The sequence below is a fragment of the Schistocerca serialis genome, chromosome 8, assembly GCF_023864345.2.
Source record: "Schistocerca serialis cubense isolate TAMUIC-IGC-003099 chromosome 8, iqSchSeri2.2, whole genome shotgun sequence".
NCBI classification, from domain to species: domain Eukaryota; kingdom Metazoa; phylum Arthropoda; class Insecta; order Orthoptera; family Acrididae; genus Schistocerca; species Schistocerca serialis.
In genome coordinates this window covers 187669834-187696958 of record NC_064645.1, presented here as the reverse complement: position 1 = coordinate 187696958, position 27125 = coordinate 187669834, and the positions used below count along the sequence as shown (strand labels likewise).

Below are 27125 nucleotides of genomic sequence, written 5' to 3'. Positions count from 1 at the left end.
CTCCTCCCCCACTCTTCCTTCGGCGCCAGGCCACCTGCCGCCGAGGTGCAGCACTTGTTTTAAGGTACGGGCGAAAGACAAGGAAGCGGTAGAAGTAGCAAGGGGGGGAGCCGCGCAAGACGTTAAAAAACACCCGCCGAGTAGGGGGGCCAGGGGCAGAGGTAGAGAGGGGACCGGCGGGTGGTGGGGGGCGTCTGGCACGGGGACCCCAGCTGTTTTTTCGCCTTGTTGCCGGTAAGAAGGTAGCGGCCAGCGGTAGTCGGCTGGGGCGACCGACGTCTTGCGGCGCGGCCACAAATCGTAAGGTGGCCGGAGAGGGGCGAGGTGGGGGGGGGCGGGAAGGGGAGAAAGGTGCGGCGATGGTAGCCGCTCGCGGGTCGGGGCAGCAGCACCACTCAGTTCTGCGCCCGGCGTTCGCCAGCGCGATACTCGGGATACAAAAATCCTGCCCCTCAGCTCTGACGTCGCGCGATCGGAGGTGGGAGAGAGAGACAGAGAGGTGCGGAGGGGGGTGGCTCCGAAGAGGGGGGTAGCAAGGTCAAAGTCAAGCTCGCGCAGATCTGCTCCTCCCGCGATCGCCAGCGGACGGTCGTGTGACCCCGAGCGGCTTCCTCCGGCTCTCAAGAGTGGGCGTTGTCTCTTCTCGAACTGGTGCCTACTGGCGGACAGCAATGGGTACAGCACGTGGACTTGGCAGCGCGGCGACCGCGGAGTGACACTGTGCGCCTCTTCGCGCTCTCGCCGCCACTTGTCTCTGTCGCGGTAGCGTCTTCGCGGGTTGACGTTCGTGTTCAGTGACAGTGCGTTGGTTTGCGCCCGGCAAGCGAACGTCGTTACGCTCGGACTCGGACGTATTTCCTCACACCCTTTCGGTCGCTGTCAGCGCCGCACTGCTTACACGGCAATTTCCAGTGACACTGCGTGTGGAGTGAGACGTGTTGAATGGAACCTCTCCCGACTGACGAGTGCGCGCGCTGAGCCTTTGACAGTTGACAAGACGGCCCTTAGCGACTACCAGACTCTCACGATGGAGACGTGCGTGCTGATCCCTCAGGAGTTCTCACTCGTGCTGACGGCCACGAGCCCCGTGGACAGGAACGCCAACCGCCTTCCCGAAATGCGCGTCAACGTGTGGACCAACGCTCGCATCCCGCAGGGCACGCTCATCTACCCGTTCCAGGGCACCATCCGGCTCGACAAGCTCGAGGTCTACGGCTACCTGGACGACAATGACGTGAGTACCGAAATGCCTTTTGATCTGTCAGTGCGCGAGGACCACGTGGTGCCGCCGGATCCACGCGCTGCACGCATCCGACGCGGAAGTGTACCGACCACTCCCGTGAAACTCGCCAAGAAAGCGATCCGACTAGTTGTGCGGCATTTCCCTTTATCCGGATGCGAGGAGCTCCGACCTTCGCGCATGACGCTCTCTTCTGTAATTCTTGGACGCTGACGCGGCGGATGACCGTGCCTCGCGTTGTGTAATCTCCTTAACAGTCCGCGATGACAGGTGCAGTACGCCGTTCACGTCTCGATGGCATCGAACTCTGTCGATGCTCGTACTACACAATAAGCTATAGGAGTATTGCGTGTCAGCTCCAATGCATTTTACCTTTCGCTTTGCATACTTTGCGCAGCACGGCATCGCTAATTTGCTTAATACAGTGTACCATAAAATTTTCTCGATTCCTGTACGAAACCACAGACCTTTCTCTCCGTTCTCACCCCAAATTAAATGTTGACGACGTCATGATTTCTTCGGACGTGAACATTTCAATGCCTGTACAAGTACCTTCCTCAATAGTCATCTTTCTTGAGATTACTGAACACCAAATGTTTATTCCTCTGAAGAATAGACTTGAAGGCTTTCCAGGCAGTGTATTTGAGTTTTGGGTGAAAAGTTTGGAAATATTCTTGAATGACTACCCTTCGTTTCTTTCGAAACAGCGACCAGAAGACTGAGCAACGACATGCATTGTTAATTTCTTCGCTAACCAAAACAAATATCTGTACTGCAAAAGTATTATCACTGACTCGGACCATACAGTGTTTGTACATGATCAGGCAGTCATGTGCGAACAATATATGGTCTTATGCTAGTGAGTGATAATACTTCTACAATACAGATATTAGTTTTGGATAGCGAAGACATTAATAATGACACACGTATACAGGTATCCTACCATTTTAACAAGCAACATGTCTGATGAATTCTTTTCGGGTTATCAGCAGAGTGGTGGCGTCGTGATAACCAGAGAAGAATTCATCAGTGGAATACGCCGAGAAAGACTGCAGTCGCAAAAGCAACATGTCTGGCAATGTAACGCTGCCACTGACACAACTGTTCAAACTTTGACAGATATGAAAAACTCTATATTTGACTTTTATTTGCCACCAACTACTCTGTGAATGAATTTGGGCAGGTTCATTAGTTCCTTCGCATTATATTTCAGAAATCGTTCTGAGAACACAAATTTTGCATAGCGCGACAACTCTGTATGACCATTGATACCAGCACTCATTATTTGTATACTGTCTGACACATTACTCGCAGCGAAACGTCACAGCTTTTTCGAGTGTACAACAGCTTTACAGCAGGAAAATTGTTTCACATTAACACTTTACTAAATCTTGGCAGTTCCTCAGATTTTATCGAGTCAGAATGACAATTCATTTGTTTTACCATTAAATTTTGATGCTGAATCATACGGACCCCATTTTGCACTCTGTTATTTCCCAGTGAAATTCTTTACAATTCTACATACTTGTTTCTAATCTCTTTTGTACTGTCACTTTGTTATATGTAACAGAGCATCATCGTCCTCAGTCATTAAGTGTCACCGAGGGGATGTAAGAATTTTAAAAAAATTCTGTTTTTGACTTCATAGATATTGTAATTCAGTGCTAGAAAAGCTGTCCCTATGTTTTTCTCGGTATAGCGGTTATAATAATACGCGTAGATAAATGAAAGCTTATCGGATGAAGTTATCGGACGTATCCACAGACATGAAGTTTCAAATACGAAGAAATATAGTTGCAAATATTGCACTGTCCACGTTCAAATCTAGCGCCTTTAAAACCTTTCACATACAAACGATAGTTACAAAATTAGTCCAATGTGTCAGTCATCAAATATTTCACATGAATTTTAGCATTAAGACTGTCATCGTAATGTCTGCAAAAATACGCCAAACTGACTGGAAAACGTTTACTGAAATGCGATCATGACATGCAGAAGTTGAAACAGTGACACGATGGCAACATACACACAATGAACTCAGGACGTTTGTTAATTTTGAAACTATCCAGTTCATATCACTACGGAAAGCAAATATTGTTTAGATACTAAAGCTTTTGAGTATTTTTTTCGTTTCAAAAATATCAACTGCCAGTAGAAATATCTGACACAGTCCTACAACGGTAGAAAAGTGTTGCGAATTTCTGAGCTTACGTAGAGAGGACAACATGGCTATGTACACGTCTTCCGGCTATCCCCTATTGTATTGAACACACATTCACCTTCAATATTACGGTACAGCTGTATATAAGTCCTATTTCCCTAGCGGGATTCGGTTATTGCGAAGAAAAGTTTTCGCAGATCTGAATATCGGAAAAGAACTTTTCGATGCACGCAGAGAAAAGCTGCAATACTCGATATGTTGAAATGTTGCCAGTATTTGTAGTAGACATAGAAGGGTCGTCAGAGCCACCGAGATTGGAAGATATTTCGTCAGTCTGAAAACACTAGAAAATAATCAAGAGAGATTATTTTACACGTATACTGTTCAGGCAGACATTTATGTTTTAAATCTACTTGGGCAGTTCATGGTGCAACATGACGCCATGTGCTACATTGACTAGGATAACGCTACTTGTTACAGCGAAACTGCCAATGTTCTTGATACTTCGGTGGAAGTCATAATTAACCTACAAAATAATGAGTTGATCGTGTTTTGGATGAAATACGTATCATACGAGAACATTTTTATGTGCCAACTGCAACTGATTATACGACGTCTGAGAAAGAGACAATAATAGTAGAACCGAGAAATGACGATTGTGAAACTGCTCGACAAACTGAACACCGCCGTTTACGCATTTCAACAGACTTAACACAACCACAGTAACCAAACCAAATCATATTTCAGTTTACCATTACGTAAGTTTCAAGAGGGTCAAAGTCACAGAAACTTAAAGACTTCTTAGGATGGTTCAGTGGATTTGGTCAGTGAAAAAAATTAATGCGTTATAAATATTGCTCGGTTTGCAGTAGTAGTTACGGTGATAACGTTGGTAGCCAAAGTACGAACAATGATTTGCCGCGGATGAGGGCCGGCTACTTTGTGGATAGATCTGGGCTTTCTCCGTTCCAGCGGTATAGCACGGCGCGAGGCGTCAGAGTGTGACGGCTGTTAGGGAGCTAGCAGACCGGCAAACTGCCGGATTGTGCCGCTCCGCTTGCCTCCTGCGCTGTGTGCCCCACGTGCAGACCACGTGCGATATGCAGGGGGTACCCACCCTCTTCGTTCCACCCTAAACGTTCGCGCGCGTACCTTATGGCAGGAGGGGAGCCGTCGCGGCAACAAGTGGTCTCACGTGTCAACAGGTGCAATACACAAATCCCCTAGAGTCAACAGGTGGGGGCCAGTGGCACGTGGGGTGTGGTTTACCGCCTCTACAAAACAAGAACTGGTCGATACGTCAGCTAAAAGCCCTGTTGAAATCATTTGTTTAAAATTAGTCTACTGTTGATAAAACTAAAAATATGTGTTCTGCACCACATCTTATTGCCAACGATATATCCTAAGTTATATTTGCATGTTTTCGTCCTTGATCTAAAGGAACTGAAGAACACACAGCTGCTTTGTGCTATTTCGGGTTCATTCGTGGAAAATTACAGACAAACGTAAAAAACAGGCCTGGATTTTTCGAGTTGTCCATTAAGTAAAAGGTAGCAATTAGCTTACGTCTTGTACCCGCACTTCTCGCTTAAATATTTCCAACGCTCCACCTGCGTAGCCTTAAGTTGTTGCAAGCAGCTGGCTGGTATTCTTCATTTTAAATCCCTGTCTTATTCACGGATGTAGCATATAGGCGAGAGATAAAATAAGTAAATAAATCAGAAACGATTCGAAGCCACATCTGCCATCTTATAAAATCAAGAGGCAAAATCTACGCTATCATTAGCTTTGTAGCCCGAAATGAGAGCTGCTAACATTGTAATTCTAATAGTGTGAAATGAAGAAATACAAAGATTTCCATTTTGACGGTATCATGTCTCTAATTTGGAATTCGAACTTTCGTGCTTATCAATATTTACGGTGTCTTCTGCGATAGTTTAGGTAGTTATCAGCGGAAGAAAACTACAAGATTTTTTTAATTGTTATTTTACTACGTTACTGCGGGGTTCGTTGTAAATCATGACCGTGAGCGTCCCATGCCTGAGATTAGACGTAGCTAATAAATTGCCAGATACATAAACCGCTTATCTATGATGAATTTAAAGGTTTTCAGTATTACCTCTCTGCACGGCTGTCAAATATGACTGAGTTTACATGCGTAATACATAATAGTGTTATTTGCTATGTCATTTACGAATATTCTGTAAGACAGTGTTCTCAATGGGAGAAGACAGTAGATTAATATTCACGTTTCCTCATGCGGAAGTTTTTAGCCATGATGCAAAAAGAGAATCAATGGGGGTGACAGAGAAAAAGGGCTGTGGAACCAGCAGAGATTATTATCACTATATTCAACAACTGTTGCCCGACAACAGGGAGTTCGAAAAGTCAGTAGGGGCCCGCGACAGTTCGCAACACCCCATTTAGCGCTTGGAACCCATTTTTAATAAGGTAGTTGAGATAAGAGTGGACTTGACATTATTTTTTGTGTGCGTTATTTCTTGAAACATACGGTAACTCGGTATTCAGTCAAGAAAAGTCCCTATTGTGTACCTCGTGTTGTGTATGAAAACTGAATAAAGAATGGGCTACAATAGAAATCACTGCACTTTAATACACCATCAATGTGCCATTAGTGTTTCGTTTAAGTGTATGGTTGAAAAACCATACAGAAACAGCTTAAGTCGTCAATGTCTTCTTACGCTTTATTGTTCTTTGTTCAGACACCCATTTTTATTGAGAGAGAAAGGAAACCATAAATACAGTTGCCAAATGTAGTCCTAAAGTGCTTATTCATGTATCTCGTTGAGTGACAGGAGTGTGAGTTATGTTCGTCGGAAAATGTCAAGTGTCATAATGCATGCAGCTTTCTGTTCTACTGTGTAGATACTTCAGGCTGGATAATCGGTACGTCACAATGATGAACAAAATACTTGTACGATGAAACTGTTGACAGCAGGACGCTCCAGCAGTACTGAACACGACGTCGATGTCGGATCACAGAACCATTCAGTACCGACGTAAACTTACTACCCTCCAGTTGGCACTGAATAATGAATACCGAAAAGAAGTTTCAGTTTCGACAATACCTTACTGACTCTGTTATTTAATTCCAAATATCTGTGCTGTCGTCTGCAATGGGAATCTGAATCTGAAGCGTATTTGTTTTGACGATGAACTTACCTTCTGTATGTCCTGATGATCCTTTTCTGTGTACGGTTGTCTTCAAAACGAGCCTCGATTCACGTGGTTCAATCATAACAGACCAACAGGTTTCCTAAGTTTTCTTCTTCATTTTCTTCCTCTTCTTGACTTCAAGGACCAGCTTGCAGTCCGTTCCGTCATCACTGAAGCCATCTGTTCCTAAGGCGTCCTACACGTCTCTTTCCTGTTGTTTTATAATATGTTACTTGTTTAACGAACCTGTCTTCCTCCATTCCTTGTTGTTTCCACTTCATGCATCCTTGCTCATTTTGTTATATTTTCATTGACACAATATGTACTAAGCTCTTCTCTTATAATACTGTTTTGTAGTTCATCTCATTTTACTTACCTTAAAAATTCCATTTTTGCCGCCTGTATTCCTCTTTCGTCTTTCTAGTCAAGTGGCAGATAGCTCAACAAGAGAGCACCTAAATAGTGCAAACAAATTTACTAAATATGAACAGGCTTTCTTCGGCAATGGACTTTGTAGAGAATAAAGTTCGCGTTTTTGTTCAAAGCCGTTCATTCTTAGGTTCATTAATACGGACTACCGGTGTCTACGAATAAAGTATCTCTTTGTGAACAGACTCTTTTGTGGGAATAATCGCCATCAGATGTAAAATTAATGCTAAGGCAATTAAGGTTCACCTCAGTATCTGTATACAGGATTGAGGACTGAGTGTATACCAATGGCTTTAAATGTTTTATCAGCTTTCCTATTGGTTATCCATTACCAATTTTACAATAATATAGCTCAAGACTTAACGATCGAAATAACATTTTCCCTCCGGAAGTCTGTGTTAATTTCTGTTTAAACTTTTATCCACAAGGCTCCAGAATGGCGCAGGAATTGCTTGTTAATTACGAAACACGAAAAACATCCTTTTAGTGCTTCAGTTACTTTTTATTTTAAAGTCAGTCATCCGTTAACTTCGTAAAATACACTTGCAGCAGAGAGGTCTGTTTTAAGAACGTATTGTGTCGTCTTGGAGAAAACATTAGCTTCGGTTACCGCAACTATTTTGCTGGAGAACAAAGTCTACATCAGTTCTAGGAACATACCAATTACACTTATTAACTGGTAGCTGGGACTTCTACGTATTTTTACATACAACGTGTTGACTTGAGAAAGCTTTTATATAACTTTATTTTGCTGTTATCGTCTTCGATTTCATCAGCAAGAGTTTGAATCATAAAATGGCATACAGCAAAGAATATTGAATATGTGTATTTAATGCTGTGAAAGCATGTGCGCCTGATGTATGGCGCAGCACCGAAAACTCAGTTTTGTTATAAATAGATGAAAGGGTCGAATCTAGAAGAATAATGACTTCTATCAAAGCTGTGGAGCACAACTTACTCATGATTTTATCTGTCAAAATAAACATTGCTGGTAAGTTCCAAGTTCTTACTCTTGGGACATGCGGGGTTCTACTGTGTTGTTTTACATGCAAACACCGTCTTCCGCGGCCGTTGTTATCTTCCATAAATCTTTTCCGGGTATGTGGCGGAATCATCACTTTGCTCTGTTGACCAACGTGTCGCCCACATTTTTAAGTCGCCATCATCAGATTGCTATACATACTGCAGGGCCACTGCCGCATTCATGTTTTGTATAGTGTAACTTAATCCTGCTTATAGAGCCAGTTTGTCAAAAACGTCATTCAGCTCTATTTTCATACGTGTTTGGTATGGGAGAAATTTAGCATCTACGATGGTATCTATTAGGACTATGTGACTCTAAGACTTCTTAAGTAATAACACCCACTACGTTGCTCTCAACGCGAATGTTCATCAGAGACAAGGGTATCATCAGGAGCTACCCAGGGAAGTGTTCTTTATACACATAAATGTTCTGACGAATGGGGTGAGCCGCAGTCGGCGGCTTTCTGCTGATGACGCTGCGGTGTACGGAAGGCTTTGTCGTTAAGTGACGATAGGAAGATGCAACATGACTTAGACAACATTCCTAGTAGGTTTGATTAGAGGCAGCTTGCACCAAATGTAGAAAAATGGAAGTTGATGCAGATGAGCAGGGAAAACAATCCCACACTGTTAGAATACAGCATTAGTAGTGTGTTGTTTGTCGCAGTCGCGTCGATTGAATATCTAGGCAAAACTAGGACTTAGGGACGGTAGTAGGGAAGGAGAATGGCCAACATCGGTTTCTTGGCAGAATTTTAGGAAAGCGTAGTTCATCTATAACGGAGAACGCATGTAGAACATTCTTCTTCTTCTTTTAATGTTCAACCCTGAGGTTGGTTTGCAACAGAGCTCCATTCCTCTCTTCTGTCTGCATTCCTTGTCTGCATTCCTCTTGATTTCCACGTACGTGTTACATCCAGCATCATTCATGATCCGTTGCATGTATTATATCCTTGGTCGCCCCCGCCGATTCCTTTCCTCAATACCTCCTTATGCTATTGTTCTAATGATGATGTTGTGTCTTAGCTTGTGCCCTACAAGTTTGTCTATAGTGCAACTCGATCTTGAACACTGCCCAAGTATTTCGGATAACCACCAGGCCGGAGTAAAGGAAGACATCGAAATAATACAAAGGTGGGCTGCGGTATTTGTTCCAACTCGTTTCGATCAATACCTGAGTATTATGGAGATGTCTCGCGAAGTCAAATGGGCATCTCTGGAGGGAACTCGACGTTCGTTTCGCGAAACACTATTAAGAAACCAGCATTTGAAGATGACTGGAGAACGAGCACACATTTTGAGTAAGTACTACGCAGATAAGAGAAATTAGGACTTGTAGGGAGGCATGTAGGTAGTCATGTACCCCTAGCTCTGTTTGCAAGTGGACCGGGAAAGGAAATGACTAGTGTTCGCAAAAGGTACAAGCCGCTTGCACGATACAGTGCCTTACGGAGTATGGACGTAGATGAAGAAGCGGCTAAAAATACCTGAGTAACTGTACAGGGTAAAACCGAAATCCACCAACCAAATTTCAGAAGGTGTTCAGGGACGTTATCAGAATATTTTGGAATAACGTACCTCTGAATTTCGGTAGCTCGTTTGAGACTTAAAATGTAATATTGACGCACTCCGCCTGTTCCCCCAGTTGACTTTGTTTCAGTGATAACGTCTTTAGAACAGTAAATAATCCTGTAATATGGTACCAACACGACGTACAACGCATGTAGATATACAATAGCACTGTGACTTGGTAGCCGCCCATGCGTGAGCAGCTAGTGTCGTTGTTGTGCCCCTTCCCGATTTCACTCGATAAACCGTGCTGGAGGTGCACTTTGCTCAACGCATCGTCAGTAAATATACCTTCACCGCTACGTATCACTTATAGCGTACAACAAACACTGATGGAAAAACAAACCCGATACGTAATCGAGCAGTAGGCCTACTAACTGTAAGCTTGACAGCGAAGAGTGGTTATTGCTATTATTAACAGCAAGTATGAAATCACACGAAATTTATTTACTCTCTGACGAGCCACTGCAGAAAATGCCCATGAACAGCTTCCGCAATTTTGTCGGTGGATTTCGGGTTCAGCCCGTATAATAAATTTGTTGGGTACAGATATATATATATACATACACTATCAGTTTTCCTGAACAAGAAATGCCTAGCGGGATTCAGTTGGCGCTGCAGAGGCGCCGAAGACAAGCAGCCCCAGAGGAGACGAGAGGCAAGGTGTATTGACGGACATCCAGTACAGAAGTTGCGCTACGCGTTGCCCTTTATTTACTGCTTCGATAAATGACACGTGTTTCGCTGGCGAACCACTTTTTCTCCTCCCTGGCATCGTCCCCGCTTGCACGTCATGCGCGCCATTTAAATTGTAGAGAGCGTGTACTCGGGTGAGGAAAAAAGCCAGTGCCGCCTTAGCAGAACCTGCTCGCCGCTTAATTGCTGGCATTGTCTCCCGCCACGCGCTGAGATCTGGGATGAGACTCACTGCTACTCACGGCATCTCGGTGCCGCGTCAGAGCCCGCCAGGCAAACACGGACAAGTCCGACGTATTCTGCGAGATGATGCTGAAACGCAAGGCTAGCTGGCAGGATATAGAAACGCCAGGACGGCTTCTGATATACACTACCGGAAAAAAAACCGCAGCACCTCCTAGCACAAGGACATTTTATTTACAAATGAAGTGCTAGGTAGTTATCATTCCAAGAGTATATAATCACAAATTCAGATCAAATAAAATACATACGTCACAGAAAAGGGTGCCCAAACAGTCGCATCGGGACACAGAGTACCCTCAACTCTGATGGCAATGTAAGCATTATTCCCGTATGCAAACGATCATAAAGCTGCCGTTGGCATCCTTCGACGGGCTGTCGCAAGCATTTTGCGCCTTCCGTTGCAAGTCAGCAATGCTTCTCTCTGGCCCTAGAGAACGAGTAGGTTCCCGCTTTACCATGTCCCATATGTGCTCAATTGGTGAGAAATGTGGTCTTCTCCCTGGCCATGGTAGTTCAAATGGCTCTAAGCACTATGGGACTTAACATATGGGGTCATCAGTCCCGTAGACATAGAACTACTTAAACCTAACTAACCCAAGGAGATCACACACGTCCCTGCCCGAGGTAGGATTCGAGCCTGCGACTGTAGCAGTAGCGCCGTTCCGGACTGAAGCGCCTAGAGCCGCTCGGCCACAGCGGCCGGCTTGGCCAAGGCGGTTGCTGTACACTAAGAAGAGCGCATCGCGTCGCAGCAACTATATGGGGATGTGCATTGTCTTCCTGAAAAGACACATTAAATTCCTATAGAGGAAATGGCAGTAGGATGAGGATAAACACCGGTGCAGTGTAGGAGACACTGATTACCTTACTCTGCACAAACAGCAAATGTGACTGCGAGTAACTGATGTCCCTCCACGCCATGAAACCTAGGCTGGGATCTATGTGTCTAGGGGGAGTAAGTCTGGAGCAGGCAGCTCACCAGATCTATGCCATACAAGTGTACGTCCATCACTCGCATGCTGGCAGAACCTATTCTCATAACTGGAAACAACACAGCGCAATTCCACTTTCCAGTGAATTCACTCACGACACCAAAGTAGCTATGCTTGGCTGTGTCGTGGTGTGAGTTTTAGCCTAGCCAAAGGCACGCATGACTTTAATCCTGCTGCAAGCAGACGGTTCCCAACTGTCCCTAATGACACAGCTGGTGCAACATGTTATCCCCGGACGATGTTCCGTCAGCTACCGCTGCTCTCACAGTGAGTCGATCTTGACGTGCATACTTACTACACGGACGTCCAGAATCTGGTCTACATGGGGAAGGAATGTTCCACAGACCGCTCCTGAAAGTAGCGACACACGACCGATACGTTGTACGCAGCATATGCATCAGTCCATCGATATATCCATCCAGCTTTGCCCAAGTCCACAATACGACACCGTTCAAAAGATATACGTACTCGTCATTGGGGCGTGGTTGTACCCTAGAATGAATGTTAAAATATTGTTCATCTCTAACCTCAGCACAGTTACTGCGTGCAGTGCAAAAAACAAAGAACGCACAGCCAGTCTCTGAGCGCCATCTGGCTACCGATGACCGTGATAAACTAATCACTAGCACTACAACCTCCCTCCTGCCACTGAACACAATCCCTGAGGCCGTCAGCTCTCACGGGTCAATAGCGACCGTGTCATCCTCTTCCAAACGGCATCATGCGGTTAATGTACGGGGAGGCAGGGGGTCAGCATACAGCTCTCTCGGCCGTTGTCGGATTTGTAAACCTTGTAGCCGCTATTGCTCACCAGTCTATCTCTTCAATTGACACCACAAGGCTGAGTGCATCCCGTTTCAACCTCACACTACGGGAAAATCTCTGGCCAGTACCGGGAATCGTACACGGGTCCTCCACATGCAACCAAAAACGTTGACCACTGAGCTTCGGATGCGAGCGTGTCATATATGTGCGTGTGCAGTGAAAAGTACTGTCCGCAGCTCGTGGTCGTGCGGTAGTGTTCTCGCTTCCCGCGCCCGGGTTCTCGGGTTCGATTCCCGGCGGGGTCAGAGATTTTCTCTGCCTCGTGATAACTGGGTGTTGTGCGATGTCCTTAGGTTAGTTAGGTTTAAGTAGTTCTGAGTTCTAGGGGACTGATAACCATAGATGATAAGTCCCATATTGCTCAGAGCCATTTGAACAATTTTTTGAAAAGTACGTTTCCAAGAAATATCAGCTAGGACCTGCAGTCTCTTAAGTCATTCATTATTCTTTTGATGAGTGATCCGGTGTTAAGAAGAGAGCCCCCTAGTGTGCTCAAGATCTATGTAATCAGTACCAGGACAATTACTTAAATAACAGCGCCATGGAACCACCAAATGTTGTTGTTTATTCACAGGCAACTAGTTCCGGCCAAGACACTCTCTCCTATACATCAGTCTGGAACCGCGCGACCGCTACGGTCACAGGTTCGAATCCTGCCTCGGGCATGGATGTGTGTGGTGTCCTTAGGTTAGTTAGGTTTAAGTCGTTCTAAGTTCTAGGGGACTGATGACCTCAGATGTTAAGTCCCATAGTGCTCAGAGACATTTCCTATACACGATTACCATTCCTTCAAATCTAAGGAAACTTCCTCCCCGTCAAATATGTGTATTTGGGACTTCTGTCACACAGATGTGCGTCTATTACCTTACGCATTTTTCATTCGTCATCAAGTGCAAAAATCGAAAGCACATTATAGCGTTTACAATATTGTGTAGCCAAAGTGTTATCAGTTACCATAAACCTGACGTAGTGTTAATCCGTGACTTGCGTGTGACTACTCGAACTAACCTAACCTAACCTAACCTAACCTAAGCTATTTGTGTATTTGTTGGGTCCGTGACGCCGTTCTTTAAAGACACTGAAACCGTGCAACAAGATAGACAGAAAATATTTTGGACATTATCTCGTAGATCCTACCACCAGCGTGTCGCTATATACCTTTATCAGTGTGGAATCTGGGTTTTAATTACATTGTCTGTGCATCCAATCACGAAACATCATTTGGAGAGAACCGTGATTGTGTCTGGATATCAAAATATTTTTGGCCGATACAGCAATCACATATATATTGCCAGTTTCAACAGTGAAAAGACAGGTCATCTTCACATTAATGTGCAGCACAACAAACATAGCCTCATTGAGTACCAGGAACTGCCACTTGTAAATTGCGCTCTCTGCCTAGGGTGCTGCAAATAGGTCTGAATTTGAACTTTTGTAACGGCTCAAGCAAGTAATCTAAAAGTATAAAATTGATAATGTCTGGAAATAAAAATTATTTTAGTAAACGCGCTTTATGTGATTCTTCATCGTTTTCATGCCGCATACAAATGGCAATCTTCGGAGAGAAACTGAAAACGTTCGTTTTCATTTTACAGTAAAGTTCCTCAGAGCGGAAGGTTCAATAACAGGAGGTTTGAGTTGTCTTATTCGAAATATGAACTGGTGAATTAGTAGGACGCATTCAGCTGTATTCCTCTTGTTCATTGTTATTCTGCATTATGTGAACCGAGCGATTCAAGATTTAATAATATGTTGACATATATGTGTCTTTGTACGAAGTATTCGACTGCAGTAATACGATAATTTATGTTACCACAAGAAGGCAATTGAAACGGTTTTGTTCTTGAAAGAGAGACGAACGATCCTGCGCCTTCCTGAACTGTGTCATACACTACAGAATATAGTCAGCTTTGGCTCTAAGAAGCATACGAATAATAAATGTGACTTATTACCCGGAACTTTTGACTCACAGATTAACCAGCCATTTATAATCGAAAAACTGACGGTATTTCTGAGTGGCTCCTCACATTGCGTCTCCAAAGCATCTATTAATTTTGAAGACGAGATGTTATGCATTGATTATAGAAGTAGACGTCTTCTGAAGGAGACGAGCGCCAGTTTTTTTCACACTGATGTCGTGATGATTCCTTGACAAATATTGCAATTTTATTTCTGTACACTCTCGCGTGATAATCCTTGCTGGGCACAGTTAGAGAAAATCCAGATAAAAAGATATACGATTATATATGAATGAAATGTCAATTGGATTTACTGGAAAACCAGCAATGTATTGTTCGAATTCGAATTTCTAGATTTCAAAGCGTTATCAAAAATCCACCGACTCTTATGTATCGCCGATATTATGCCAATCTCAAGTGTCCTGTCCATGGGCCATTGCAAGTTGCGAAGAAAAAGTTTTACAGCGTTTTGTGTGAGTTCTTTTGCTACCTAAGCTTTCTTGGATGTTTTCTTTCTACAGTAATTTATACCAATCTGATGGTAACGCTAATATCTTTTCTTGCACGATTTTTCTTTATGAAGCAAGGTGTTCAATTTCTAAACTCGTCACAATTTATTTCCCCTATGGTTAAGCAAGCAGTCTACGGTGTTAGGTGGTACTGCGCTCCTTGAACGAAAATCGGTAATTACACTCTAAATGGCAGCTTCATCCAACTAGTGAATGAGATAACACCAGAAAAAAATTCAGTACTCAGGGAATCACCACAGTCACTAATGTCGAAATAGAATATAAGGCAGATGACAGCTGGTTACTTCAGCGTTGGAAATAAGGTTTTAGTTTTAGTTAATGAAGACACTAAATTAGCTCGTAATGGCAAAATTTCGATTTGCGTAAGAGGTTCAAGTGAGATCGAGACAGAATGTTAACTAAGCTTCTCGCATCGACTCATACAATAATATATTCTCAGTAACGCACATAAGAAGTCATGGAACAATATTCCTGTCCTGTCACAATCACAATTTTGAATAATTACGTCCAAATCCACTGTAGTGACAATCTGTATGTCACAGGCAGCACTTTTTTAGCTTTCATCCACACGTTACAACTAACCTTAATTTACATTGGTGATCATTTATTTTCTGTATTTCCTGGTACAACAGATTCTAAAACCTTAAGCTGGGTTTGATACCCACAATACGCTAGTAACGAAAACAGTCCATCCATTAGCTGCAGCACTTCGTACAGCAATGTTTGGAGGGAAAGGAGCATCCCGACGGTTTTAACCGTGCATAGAATTTCAGTTTGGGAAGGGATTTGACTACAAATAAGTCGATGTTGTTTTAGACACCATTTGTCTAAGTGACTAAGGGAGTCGACTTAAGCCATAAGTGTGTATAGGCAGACAGGGATTTATAACTTCATTCCTGCCGATTGCAAGACCAAAGTCTTCGCTTTTACTTTACAAAACGAGTAGAGCATACAGTAACCACAATTATTGTACGGAAAACACAACTAGAAAATTATTCCCTCTTTCTTTGATAGACGTTTTTGTAATACTGAAATGCAGTCCATTTGCATTTACGGCGAATGTGCGAATCGTCTTTTAACACCAAACACATCCATAGAAGAATTTCTAGGTTACAATAACGAAATACGTAAGTTTTATCGTAGCATGCACTTCAAAAATGAATGCTTCTTGTGGAACGTTAGTACTTTCTTGTAGATACATTTTTGGGATGTGTTTGACGATTTACAAAACGAGCACATAGTCAGCTGTGTATTCTACCTCAGCCACACCTCAGTGATGTAAATACGGCTGTTATTTAGAAGGCGACAGAGTAAAACCCTCAACCCTCTAAACGAATCATCGTTAAGGAAAGTTGTTTTGGTAACTGTAAGCAATGCATTTTATGTACTTGTAGTTTAATTTGTAAGATTCAAAGGCCTCTCTTCAGAGCCAGTATGGATATTTTTACGTAAAAGTGTCTGCTATTTATAAACAAAATTATCAAACATATATATCTGTCGACGAAATTTGTGATACGCATAGCAATTCTTGTGGACATTTTAATAAAATACCGCGTTTGCGATAAATCTACGGTTGTTGTTGCAGGCGTCCTGATGAAACTCACTGCAATAATGTCGGCAGTTTTGTCACACCATAGCGCAGCAATACGCCCAAAAGACTTTTATTGAAAATTTGTGGACATCCTTCACTGACGTTTCGGTCGATAACCGAACTGCCTGCAAAGACTGGCATTTTCTCGTCCACTGAGTCGCAGAAAATCTGTAAACGTCAAAGACGTTAGCATATTCTTCAAAGATGAAACCAGCACTCGTAGAGTTTCGGCGGTTGTAAAGATGTCTGCGTCGATTTTTTCAAATCACAAGAACACAAACACACACACACACACACACACACACACACACACACACACGCACACATACCCGAACACGTACATGCAGAGTATGCAGCGCCCTGGTTGCAGGCTGTATCTCGGGTTGCCGCACGACTTGATGACAGGCGCAACGTTGTTGTTCCACCCAGCTGAACTGCAATGAAAGTTGCGGAGAGGAAGAAGATCGAAACCGCGCATGCCTATAATGTCCTCGGAACACGGACCACATCAGCGTTATTACATGGTCATCAGCTCCCAAGCAGCCTCCAATCCCTATTAACATCCAGCGATATATCAATGCATAAAATGCTGCAAGATTTCGTCAATAATGCCAATGTCCACATATAGCTCGCTGCATTACTAATCTAACGCTCTTGGTACGTAGAATGGGGAAGACCAAACTATGACCACGTGCTACTCAGCAGAATATGGTACGCTCAGCCTGTAAATGCATGTCACTATGTACTTCCAACAAGTACGTGTCTAAGTACGAGTGGAACTATACGTATAGCTATGATACCCAAATCTATTTACTCTGTATTGTTCTCATGTTCTGCCTTGATGCTACTTAAAATGACATATTTAATTCTGTATCCGCCTCTTTTGAAACATTTCTTACAGGACACATAAAAGAAGTTTTTATTGGTAATTTGGATGCATAGTCATTATTATGGATTGAATTTGGAATGCCCCAGATGTCCATCAACTGTGATATATCATTTATTATTGTTTACCAGTAGGATTTTTATGGCGCACTGCCTCTATGTACCCTATGTTACATTTTCGTCTTGTTCATTTGTTTCAGTATACAGTAGACGTAAAATTTCTTTAATGTCGTAATCTGTCCTTTCTTAAGCCTATGTCACATCGTACGAAGGTACTACTTAAACGAATGTGTACTCTAGATTGTCAAAAGAAACAGTAGTGTAACATTTTCATTGTTGGGATGGCTGTATGGGCAGGTTCCGAAAGCCAATTAACCAAAATATAAAAAATAAAAGGAAAAAAGGTCAGAGTTTAGTACCCCACTGACATCGAGATCAGTAGCGGCGAAGTTGAAACTCATAAATGCAGGAGGGAATCAGTCAAAGACCTTGCGGAAGGTATCATTCCAACTTTAGCCTGTAGCGATTCAGATGGACAACTGAAGAACTTAAAGAGTGGGCAGAGAATCTTCTCATTCCCAGTACGAACACCGTGTCTCGCCAGTGACTTACGTAGGAGTTGGTGTCTTGTTTGGTATACAATTTTGCAGGTGTATCAGTCTGCTGAAGAGACATAGAGATACACCTGTCACGCGAAATGGAGACCTTCGCGAAGGAATACTATATCCGTCGCTTTTGCGTCATGTCTTCCTCGACACAAATGGACAGCTACTGTCGACACGCTGATATTTTAATCCCGCTGCGAAGCATCCCTAAAAATTGATGGAAGGAGAACCGTTTCTGAGTCGAGACGTAAGTTCGTTTGCGTCACTAGCACCTGTAGTTTCTTCGAACGTGACGCAGCGATGCCATAAAGGTTGACCGCACTCTCGGATCGTGGTCTCTTATTCGACGTAAACTGCCCGCTTTCCATAACAAGCCGCATATCTCCGACCGCTGCTCGTGCCCAAGTCAAGGTAAACAGCGAAGTCGTTAGAAAACCAACTAATGGGATCAATCAAAAACGTTGCGTCTAATAACTTCCGACGATACGATCGTTGCTCACTCTACCAAGAATGACACACGGTGCATTGTAAGGCGTCCACAAAAAATCAAAGCGTCCTGTGATGAAATAAATCTTCATAAGTGCATCTTGGGTAGTTTTCCACATCATGCGCGTCGTTGGCATGCATGCTTGCATTATAATCCCACCAGCATTGCCTATTGCTTCCTCCAGTGGCTGTAATGACTTTGCTATCGCAACTGGCATATTCCAATCCTTAAAACTAAAATAAATTATCCATAAGCATTTTTTATTGACGACAAGAGGGCTAAACAACCCGATCTGCGTTTCATATAGACAAGAAGCATTAGGAAGCGTGTCTTTTAGCTATTTTCCTTTCCTTTGTAGCCTATAGCAACAACTATTACATAGCTACCGAGTTGTGTTCAGTTGGGCACATCAACAGTGCGATTACGAAAATGCGTGGAAATGAAGAAGTTCAAAATAAAAGAGCAAATGAACCACATTCACTTCATAAAATTTACACTACAATAAAACTTATCTTTCCTGGGGAATCACATCAACTGGTTGTTTTTGAAAGGTGCATGTTCAAAAAATTTTACAAACAGCGCTTTACAAGTAGCTATAAGTAATAGGAGGCAAGTAATAGTGCACTGAAATCAGCAATCACTCTACCTGGAGCAGCTAAAGGAACCATGTGAAGCAACATCTGTATGTAACAACACCTCTGAAAAATCAAATACACTCTTAAGTCTTGGCATACATATTCGATATAATAAGATCTCGCGTGGATGTCGTAGTAAGGCAATTTCAGTAGCGCTGTTCATCACACCACATCCTGATAAGTTTGTTCTGCAATTTATGCTATATGTTGCATTGATTTTGTTATTATTTTGTGCATAGAAGACATAGTCAAACGTGATACAGCTCGGTTTGCTTTTCGAAACGCCTAAGTGACTGCAATCCAACATCAGTCACGTAACATTTCTCCTTGTTACCCGGTTCTTCTTCTTATTATAGTTAAGTAGTTTTCGCTGAACGCTCAAGGCTCAAGTTTCGTTACTGAAACTACCAAGATAAAAAATAAAAGCCAATGTCATGATCAGAGAAGGAACAATTTTTTAAGATTCTAGTAGCAAAGCTGTTAACATTGTTTGTGGGTTTTGCAACATGTAAATATTCGCGAGCTGTTGTAACCATTTCCGTGTTCACATTTCATTGTTATTTCACGTAAAATGATCTGATTTTATGAGAGGTGTTACCGACGTAAATAATTGATCGATATGAAGCACGAAATAAAGAAAACTACTGGAACAATTAATACGTACAGTGCGGTTGAAAAGTAGATCCTAACACTCCTGTTGGTAAACAATTACCGCCGTTCGCGAACTAGACCATTATAAAGATGCCTTACAAAAATATAATTACTGGGTATTGAGATGATTTACAGACGCATTTGTGAATTCGCAAAGTAATTCCAATGTTCGATCTTCTTGCGTACACATCTTTTCAAGTCATCTTAGCGTTCTAAACAGATTCCGCATATCATAAATCTCAAGAACAAAACCACCATAAGGGCCAAGCAGAATTATCACCGTTGAGCTATATTATTGTTTGGAACATATCAAATTACACGGTTTATCTGTTATTTCAGGGTTGAAAAAACATATCCTATTATATGACCAAAGCACTGTCTTCTAAAATAATTCAACGTATTTTGGAGGTAGTCTCTGTTCGTTCCATCCTGTAAACAGTGTTCAGTAGCAACTGCTCGACTTAAATTATTGTTCTCCACACCACTATACAAATTTTCGGAGCAATACTTTTGGAAATATGCATCAAAGTAGTTTGCGGATTTTCGAAGACACACAATATAAGATCCATATACATAATATTGAAATCTCGTGAGTGACAACATCTTTGTCCATAAGTACAGTTAAATGCATTTATACATGATTATGAACGGAGCAATGGTAACCTCTTTTCATCTACTCTCATTCCATTTGCATATATAAGTATACTGCATCTGCCAGTGCAAATATGTAGCTTCATATATACGAAAATGATATCTTTAGATAAAATTATCCTTATTACCAACTCCTCTTAATATCTACTGCATCCCTTTCAAGAAGAACAATGAGAAGAATCGGAGCTCAACATAAATTTGATCTACGCACTCGATGTTATATGATACGAACTAGTGTCAGATGTTCACAAGAAGTCATATTAATTCATTTTGCCAAGTCATCTGGGTTTTTATACAAGTAATGGCAAATTATAAGTAGAAGCGACAGTTTGTCAACGAATTCACTACAAGTGCATTTGCTGACAAATCAAGCTTAATACTTTTCTAAGAAAATTATTGCGACTATTTGTTTATGAAGGAAAATAAAAATTCTAGAAAGTCAACAATTGTTCTGTATAGCAAGTCTAGTCATAGTGTCGAGGGATACTTTCTTCTGACGACGACAATTTTTCGACTTCAGTCATACCACCAAAAACAAACAACCATTATTCAATTACTTCCGATTGAACAAATAAGCTAAACGTCTAAAGTCACAAATGTCTGCATTAATTTCAGAAAAGTTGGCTTCTCTCCCCGAAAATAATCTGCCATATGTGAAACTAACGCGTTGTGGGGGCATGCTTAATTTGCACGGAGGATTCAGAAGTTTACAGATGCTAACCCCATATTAGGTAATAGTAAAGTTCAACATAAAATGTCCATGTTAATGGTATAATCGGGTATGCAGATTGTACTATAACCAATTTGTGTTAACGGGTACAAAATCCGAAAGAAGCATAATAGCTTAGAATTACAACTGTCGTTGATACCAATGATAAAGTTAAACGTCACACCAAAGGGCATTTCAATAGACACGACGCAACGGCTCCGAATGGTCAAGAGAGGGTGGAGAAATCTGGACTGGCCAAGTTTTTAAAAACTCTTCCACTTTTTGCCTGACATCTTTTAATGAAAACACGGAAAAGCTTAATCTGCATGTTTGAGTAGGAGTTTGAAAGATAGTCATTCCAAATGCGACTTAGTGCCTAATCCATAATCGCGCCAGTATTCAGTGCCGTTTTTGTCGGGGTCAGTGTGCTAGATATTGTGCTGAGCGGCAAGATTTTTTTAATACCACACAACGCCTCTGCATCTGAAATTTTAAATCTTAGACATTGATTCACAGTTTTTCGGCATTGTGCTGCAACCGAAAGGAAAGAGAGGGCTGTTACGAAGTCATAGACGAAGCTGTCTGTTTAAATATTCGCACAAAAAATTAATTTTGTTATTAATCAATGATTTTCCGTAATCTGTATTTGCTTTCACTCGTAAATGGGTTTTCTAACTGTACGATGTTATTACTTCGACACGTCAATCTCATTTATTAAATATATACCCATGTCTCATTATGCTGCTTGTTTTCTTACTAACAGATCACGTCAATTTATCTTATGTGAGTGTCTCAAAATAGTTCTTGTTTATCATATCTAACTCTTAAGACGGAAATCATTTAACATTTGAAAATACGTTTATCTATATTGGAAGAAAGGTACTTGTTATTCAGTCATTTTAAATGTCCGATGACCTGATATCTACTTAGAAAGAAGATTTCTATTTAAATTTTGCATTCAATGCAGCATATAAGGCAAATCTTAGTCTGCTGTAACAGCAGCAAAAATTCTGAGCGCTTCTGTAGTTTTCTATAGCAATTTTATCAATAAATAATATTTTCTTCTTTCTTACACTATTTTCGTTTGATTAACTGCCTTTATGCGTGCCATGTAATAAACTCCATGCTTACATTTACGTAAGATTGCGGAGATGTATACTGCTGCAAAGGCTTTACTTCAGAGACATGCAATCTCTAACACCCGTGTAATTATTTGCAACTACGTTGAGCATAGTATTCATTTCAGCCTCGCGACTGCACAGTTTTGGTTGTACTGTTTGTAAGCAGAGTTATGTCTGCCTGGGCAGCAAAAGATACCGATTCGATCTCGGCTTGCGACTAACATTTTAAACAAATGAATCATACTGGCGAAGACTTCCTGTATCAAAAGAGACGGTGAATGTGGTAGTGTGTCACACTACCGCACTGAATCTGCCGTGCATAATTTCTCCTAGAACGAGGAGAAATCAGTAACTGACTACGGTATTGAGATGTGTAAGGTGGGAGCGAAATCAGCATTAATGGCTTGATATATATATATATATATATATATATATATATATATATATATTTCACGCTATTAATGCTGATATATATATATATATATATATATATATATATATATATATATATATATCACGATGATTTTTGCCAGTCCTCTGTGCAGATGTCGAGTGGAGAGTACTTGGTTGGCAGCTATCGCTGGGATACGTTTCGCCATAAATATTTTTTGGTACATTATGGGTTTTGGTTTTGGTTTCGGTTTTCCTCTCGATAAACATTCAGAAGCGGATCTTTAAATTGTTTCAGACACGTTTTGGTCTTGTGTGAACAAATGAAATAAGGTAATTACTCTTTTGCTAATAAAACTGAGACTAGAGTTCCTTTAGGTCCAGGAGGCATTGGAGTACAAGGTGAAGTGTTATTTTTTTCTTTCTTAGCTGTTATGGTGAGACGAACCATGGACCAGGCGTTAATTTCACTGAACTCGCTGCAACAAAAACAAAATGTTTTGCATTTTTACTTCTGCATTTCTTGTTCGAAAATGTTCAAATGTGTGTGAAATCTTATGGGACTTAACTGCTAAGGTCAGCAGTCCCTAAGCTTACACACTGCTTAACCTAAATTATCCTACGGACAAACACACACAACCTTGCCCGAGGGAGGACTCGAACCTCCACCGGGACCAGCCGCATAGTCCGTGACTGGGTCGCCCTAGACCGCTCGATCATTCCCCCGCGGCGCATTTCTTGTCAGACGTAGTAAACGGCTTCATCACTGCTTTTGTTTCATCTAGAAGTATACCGTCAGAGCTGAAAAGAAGCGTAAAGTAGCAAAGAAAACAAAAATACATGGGATGATTTCCAAAATGCTGGTGGTTAATTAGACGACGAAAACATTGTTCCATTAAACGCTCCTGACAACTAGTGTAGGTAAAGCTGTTGACTAATATCTCTAACATGTCGAAAGGTACATCGCTGCTGACTTCTCTGGTGTTCAAAATTACATAACATTAAATGAAATGAAACAGCTGGGTATGCCACAGTACATATCACTGATCGCGTTTAGTTGTAGATTCAGTGGACGTATCTTCAACCACTAGTACGTTTAACCTCTATTACTTCTCTTTCATCAGCAGATTAAAACTGAAACGTACACCATTTTAGGTGCCCATTCAACGCGGAGGATACACGCTCTGTATGCGTTATAGTATCCTATATCTTACCGAGGACGCTGTACATGGAAGGAAATGTACTAGAAGAAGGAAGTAAGGAAGTTTAGGATACAAGGTTCCGTGGATAACAAGGACACTAGAGAGTACAACGTCAGATTGAGGGAAAATGAGGAGGGATATCTGCCGTACCTTTTCATAGGAACGATTTTGGCTTTCACATCGAGCACTTTAGAGAAAGCATGGAAAACCTAAATTTGGATGGCTTGGCGATTGTTTGAAGTGGCATCCTACCGCCTGAGTGTCGAGTGGCTCACCACCGCTCGTGGGAGGTGATGCCCCGAGCGCCCTGGACCGTGCAGCTGCGCCGGGCACACGTGCGTCAGCGATTCGCCACGAGTCGTCCCCGGCGACCCGTAGAGCGTCCGTCTGTCCATTACCATTACGTACCGCGAGGTGATGCCCGCCGTTCCGTGACACGGCCGCGGGGGCGGAGACGCTAACGTGGCTCAACTTCTTTTGTTGGTCCATCTCGTTCCCCACACGTGCCGCCTTCCGCGTTCCTCGCAAAAATACGTCGATGGAGATGTCGAGACATTCCTCAGCGTCAGTGTCACTCACTATCTTTCGCCTCAAGTCAAATCGTTGTAAATTGGATCCCACATGCAACCATCGTTATTTTTTCGCTTCCGTTTAGAATGGTTTCGCTATGCCTTCCAAGAATATCCTGCTAGCACCGAAAAACCGCACTTAATTATGTGTGCTTCAATAATAACAGTTCAAAACCAACAGCTGTATAGTATTCCAACGTCGTTTATTCAAAACATGCTACCATTTCGACGCCAAAAAGCTTTACCTTCAGGCCCCAAGAGTTATTTACCATCAGCGAACGAACCATAATTACAAAGACCAACGGAGTATTCAAATAAAAACATTACAACTTACTAAGATGTGCAGTCATCATGGCCAGACGACAACTGGTTTCAGATTACGCTTGGGGCCTGAAGATGACGCTTTTTGGCTTCGACACTGGTAGCTTGTTTTGAGTAAACGACGTTGGATTACAATACAGCTATTGGTTTCAATTATCATTATACAAGTACTTGACGTCAGGCTGGTCTCCCATTGACCCCGATGCATTACCAGAGACTTAACTCGTGTGTGTGTGTGTGTGTGTGTGTGTGTGTGTGTGTGTGTGTGTGTGTGTGTAAAAATTAAAATGTTTGTATGTGATCACTAGTTTTTGTGTCGGGTGTGCCTTCAGTTTCCCCATTGTTCACTATAATAATTGTGAGGTGATAGTTGTCATATGTTGAGCTACGAGTGTTTTAAGTGGTCCCCTCACGTAGCTGTGGTCTTCTTTCTCATTAATTCGTTTTTGAAGGAATTAAGGAAGAGCTGTATAATGCTCTCAAGCTTTTACTGATATTCTTGAACTTTAACGAATGTTATCAACTGATCTAGAATATTATTCTCGAGCGTTCTAGATTACAACTTGTAAACGGCAGACGTCGCACTGAACTGCATTCCTCCAGAGTCATTTCAACTGATGAACTGTTTAAACGTAGTAAAAACAGACGAATAAATCACCGCTTACGGAGAGGATCTGCGTAAACAAAGAAACACCGTATGAGTGAACAATTTTAACAACAAAAATGATTCAATTCAACATAAAATCGGCGAATACAGAATATGATAGCAGGGGAAGGAAGAAATAATGAAATTCATTGATACAGTGGTGGATATAGACGAAAGCATTCAGTGATCGACAGAATTCATAAGTTCGCTCCAAGTTCCCGCTATTCCCTCGCAAAAAAAGTGAGAAACAACATCATAGGACCAGAAACATTAACTGGAACAGAAAAAGACAAGTTGGTATTCATATCTCGAATCCCAGTTACTTCAAATTACTATTTATTTTTAAAAGGTTCTGATTTCCGGTAAGAGTACCGTGCAGTATGATTATCAATAAGCCATAATGGCAAACATTCCAGTATTGAGGGGTGAAGGTAAAAGACTTGTGTATCTCGAACGGACAACTATACATAGTGTGTTCAAGTGTTCTACAACAACAGGAGCTATTCGTCTTTGTAACCAAGAGCAAAACATCAAATATAGTTTGTAAGATTATGCTTCGAATAAAAGGCTACGCAAATGAGATGATTAAATGTACATTCAGAAAACAAATGAAGAAGGACTAAGTGAATCGTATCCTCCTTAGTTAGCAACAGCAGTAATGACAGTATGCTCCTGCAGTTTCCTCCAGAGCTCTTTCACATACTATATTCATCCATACGTCTGTAACATTCCTTAGCTTTTGTTCAGGTGATCCAGTCATTGTTAACTGTAGAACGATCACACGTTTATTATTTCGTAATTATTTTACGTGCGCAACCAGTATCCCTCCAGAAAGCAAAATCGTGAGTTATTTTAAAGGAGATATGTCACATGCGTCTCATTCTATGTCAGTTGCGTAAATGTATTCCTGTTTATATTTGTGTTTCAACTGTCAGTCTGAGAAGCAGACTGAGATTTGGCTAGAAGACTGTGGAAAGTGTGCGAATGTGGTCAATCACACATACAATATTGGATAAAATTTGACTGGCGAACGTTTGTAATTTCAGCCATAGAAGACCATAACATAGGTAATGTACCTATACTGTTACAGCGATTGTCATGGAAAGTAAAATAATAACATCCATTTTCACTGACTCGTACAATATAGCGAAAAATTTTGATATACTTGCTTTCACAAATCAATCTGGTTTGTAGAAAGCCATTAAAACAACAGCTTTCTTTTAAATCGTACTATAAGCCCACATGTGCACTATCTGCCTTTTGTTCTGTCCACTGACTCGAGGAAAGTGAATGTTACTAGAGACTAACCCACCCCATGCGTACTGTTCGTGAAGTCGCAATTAGGAAGCTTTTCAGTTTTCATATGGGGAATGCTAAATTAGGATCTTCATCTTGAATTGTTCAACTATGCTACTGTGTTAGCAGAAAATAGTAGTTACTAATGTCGCCTTGTTTGGACAGAAACAAGTATAAAGTTCTGTTCTTGTAAGAAATAACATCTTGATAAGCATAACGAAGCTTGTTTGAAATTATAAACATTTCGGCAACCGATGAACCTTTCACTGAGTCGTTTTCTGGTCTTCGTCTTTTATAGCTACAAGAGAAGAAATTGTAAAGTTTTTCTTTTCTATATGTGACGATTCTTATATAAGCAAAGCACCTACTTTACTCTACCACAAGTCAATATCCTAAAGGAAGCTTAAGGTTTAACATTCCGTCGACGATACAGATCTGTTGAACAAACTAATGCCCTCCTTTCTTTGAAGTATCCATTCCAGCTTTCATCTGAAATGTTTCCGTGAAACCAGATAAAACAAGC

At 41.8% G+C, this 27125-nt stretch overlaps 1 protein-coding gene across 1 annotated transcript in view; it reads left to right on the top strand.

The window, feature by feature from the left end:
* Positions 1-415: 415 nt before the first annotated feature.
* The window catches only part of LOC126416244 (zinc finger and SCAN domain-containing protein 22-like), a 768818-nt gene continuing 742108 nt past the window's right edge, over positions 416-27125 (top strand). The window contains exon 1 of the mRNA XM_050083860.1: positions 416-1234. Within this exon, the coding sequence (XP_049939817.1) occupies positions 1028-1234 (207 nt within the window). The 5' untranslated portion in view covers positions 416-1027. The remainder of the gene's footprint in view (positions 1235-27125) is intronic.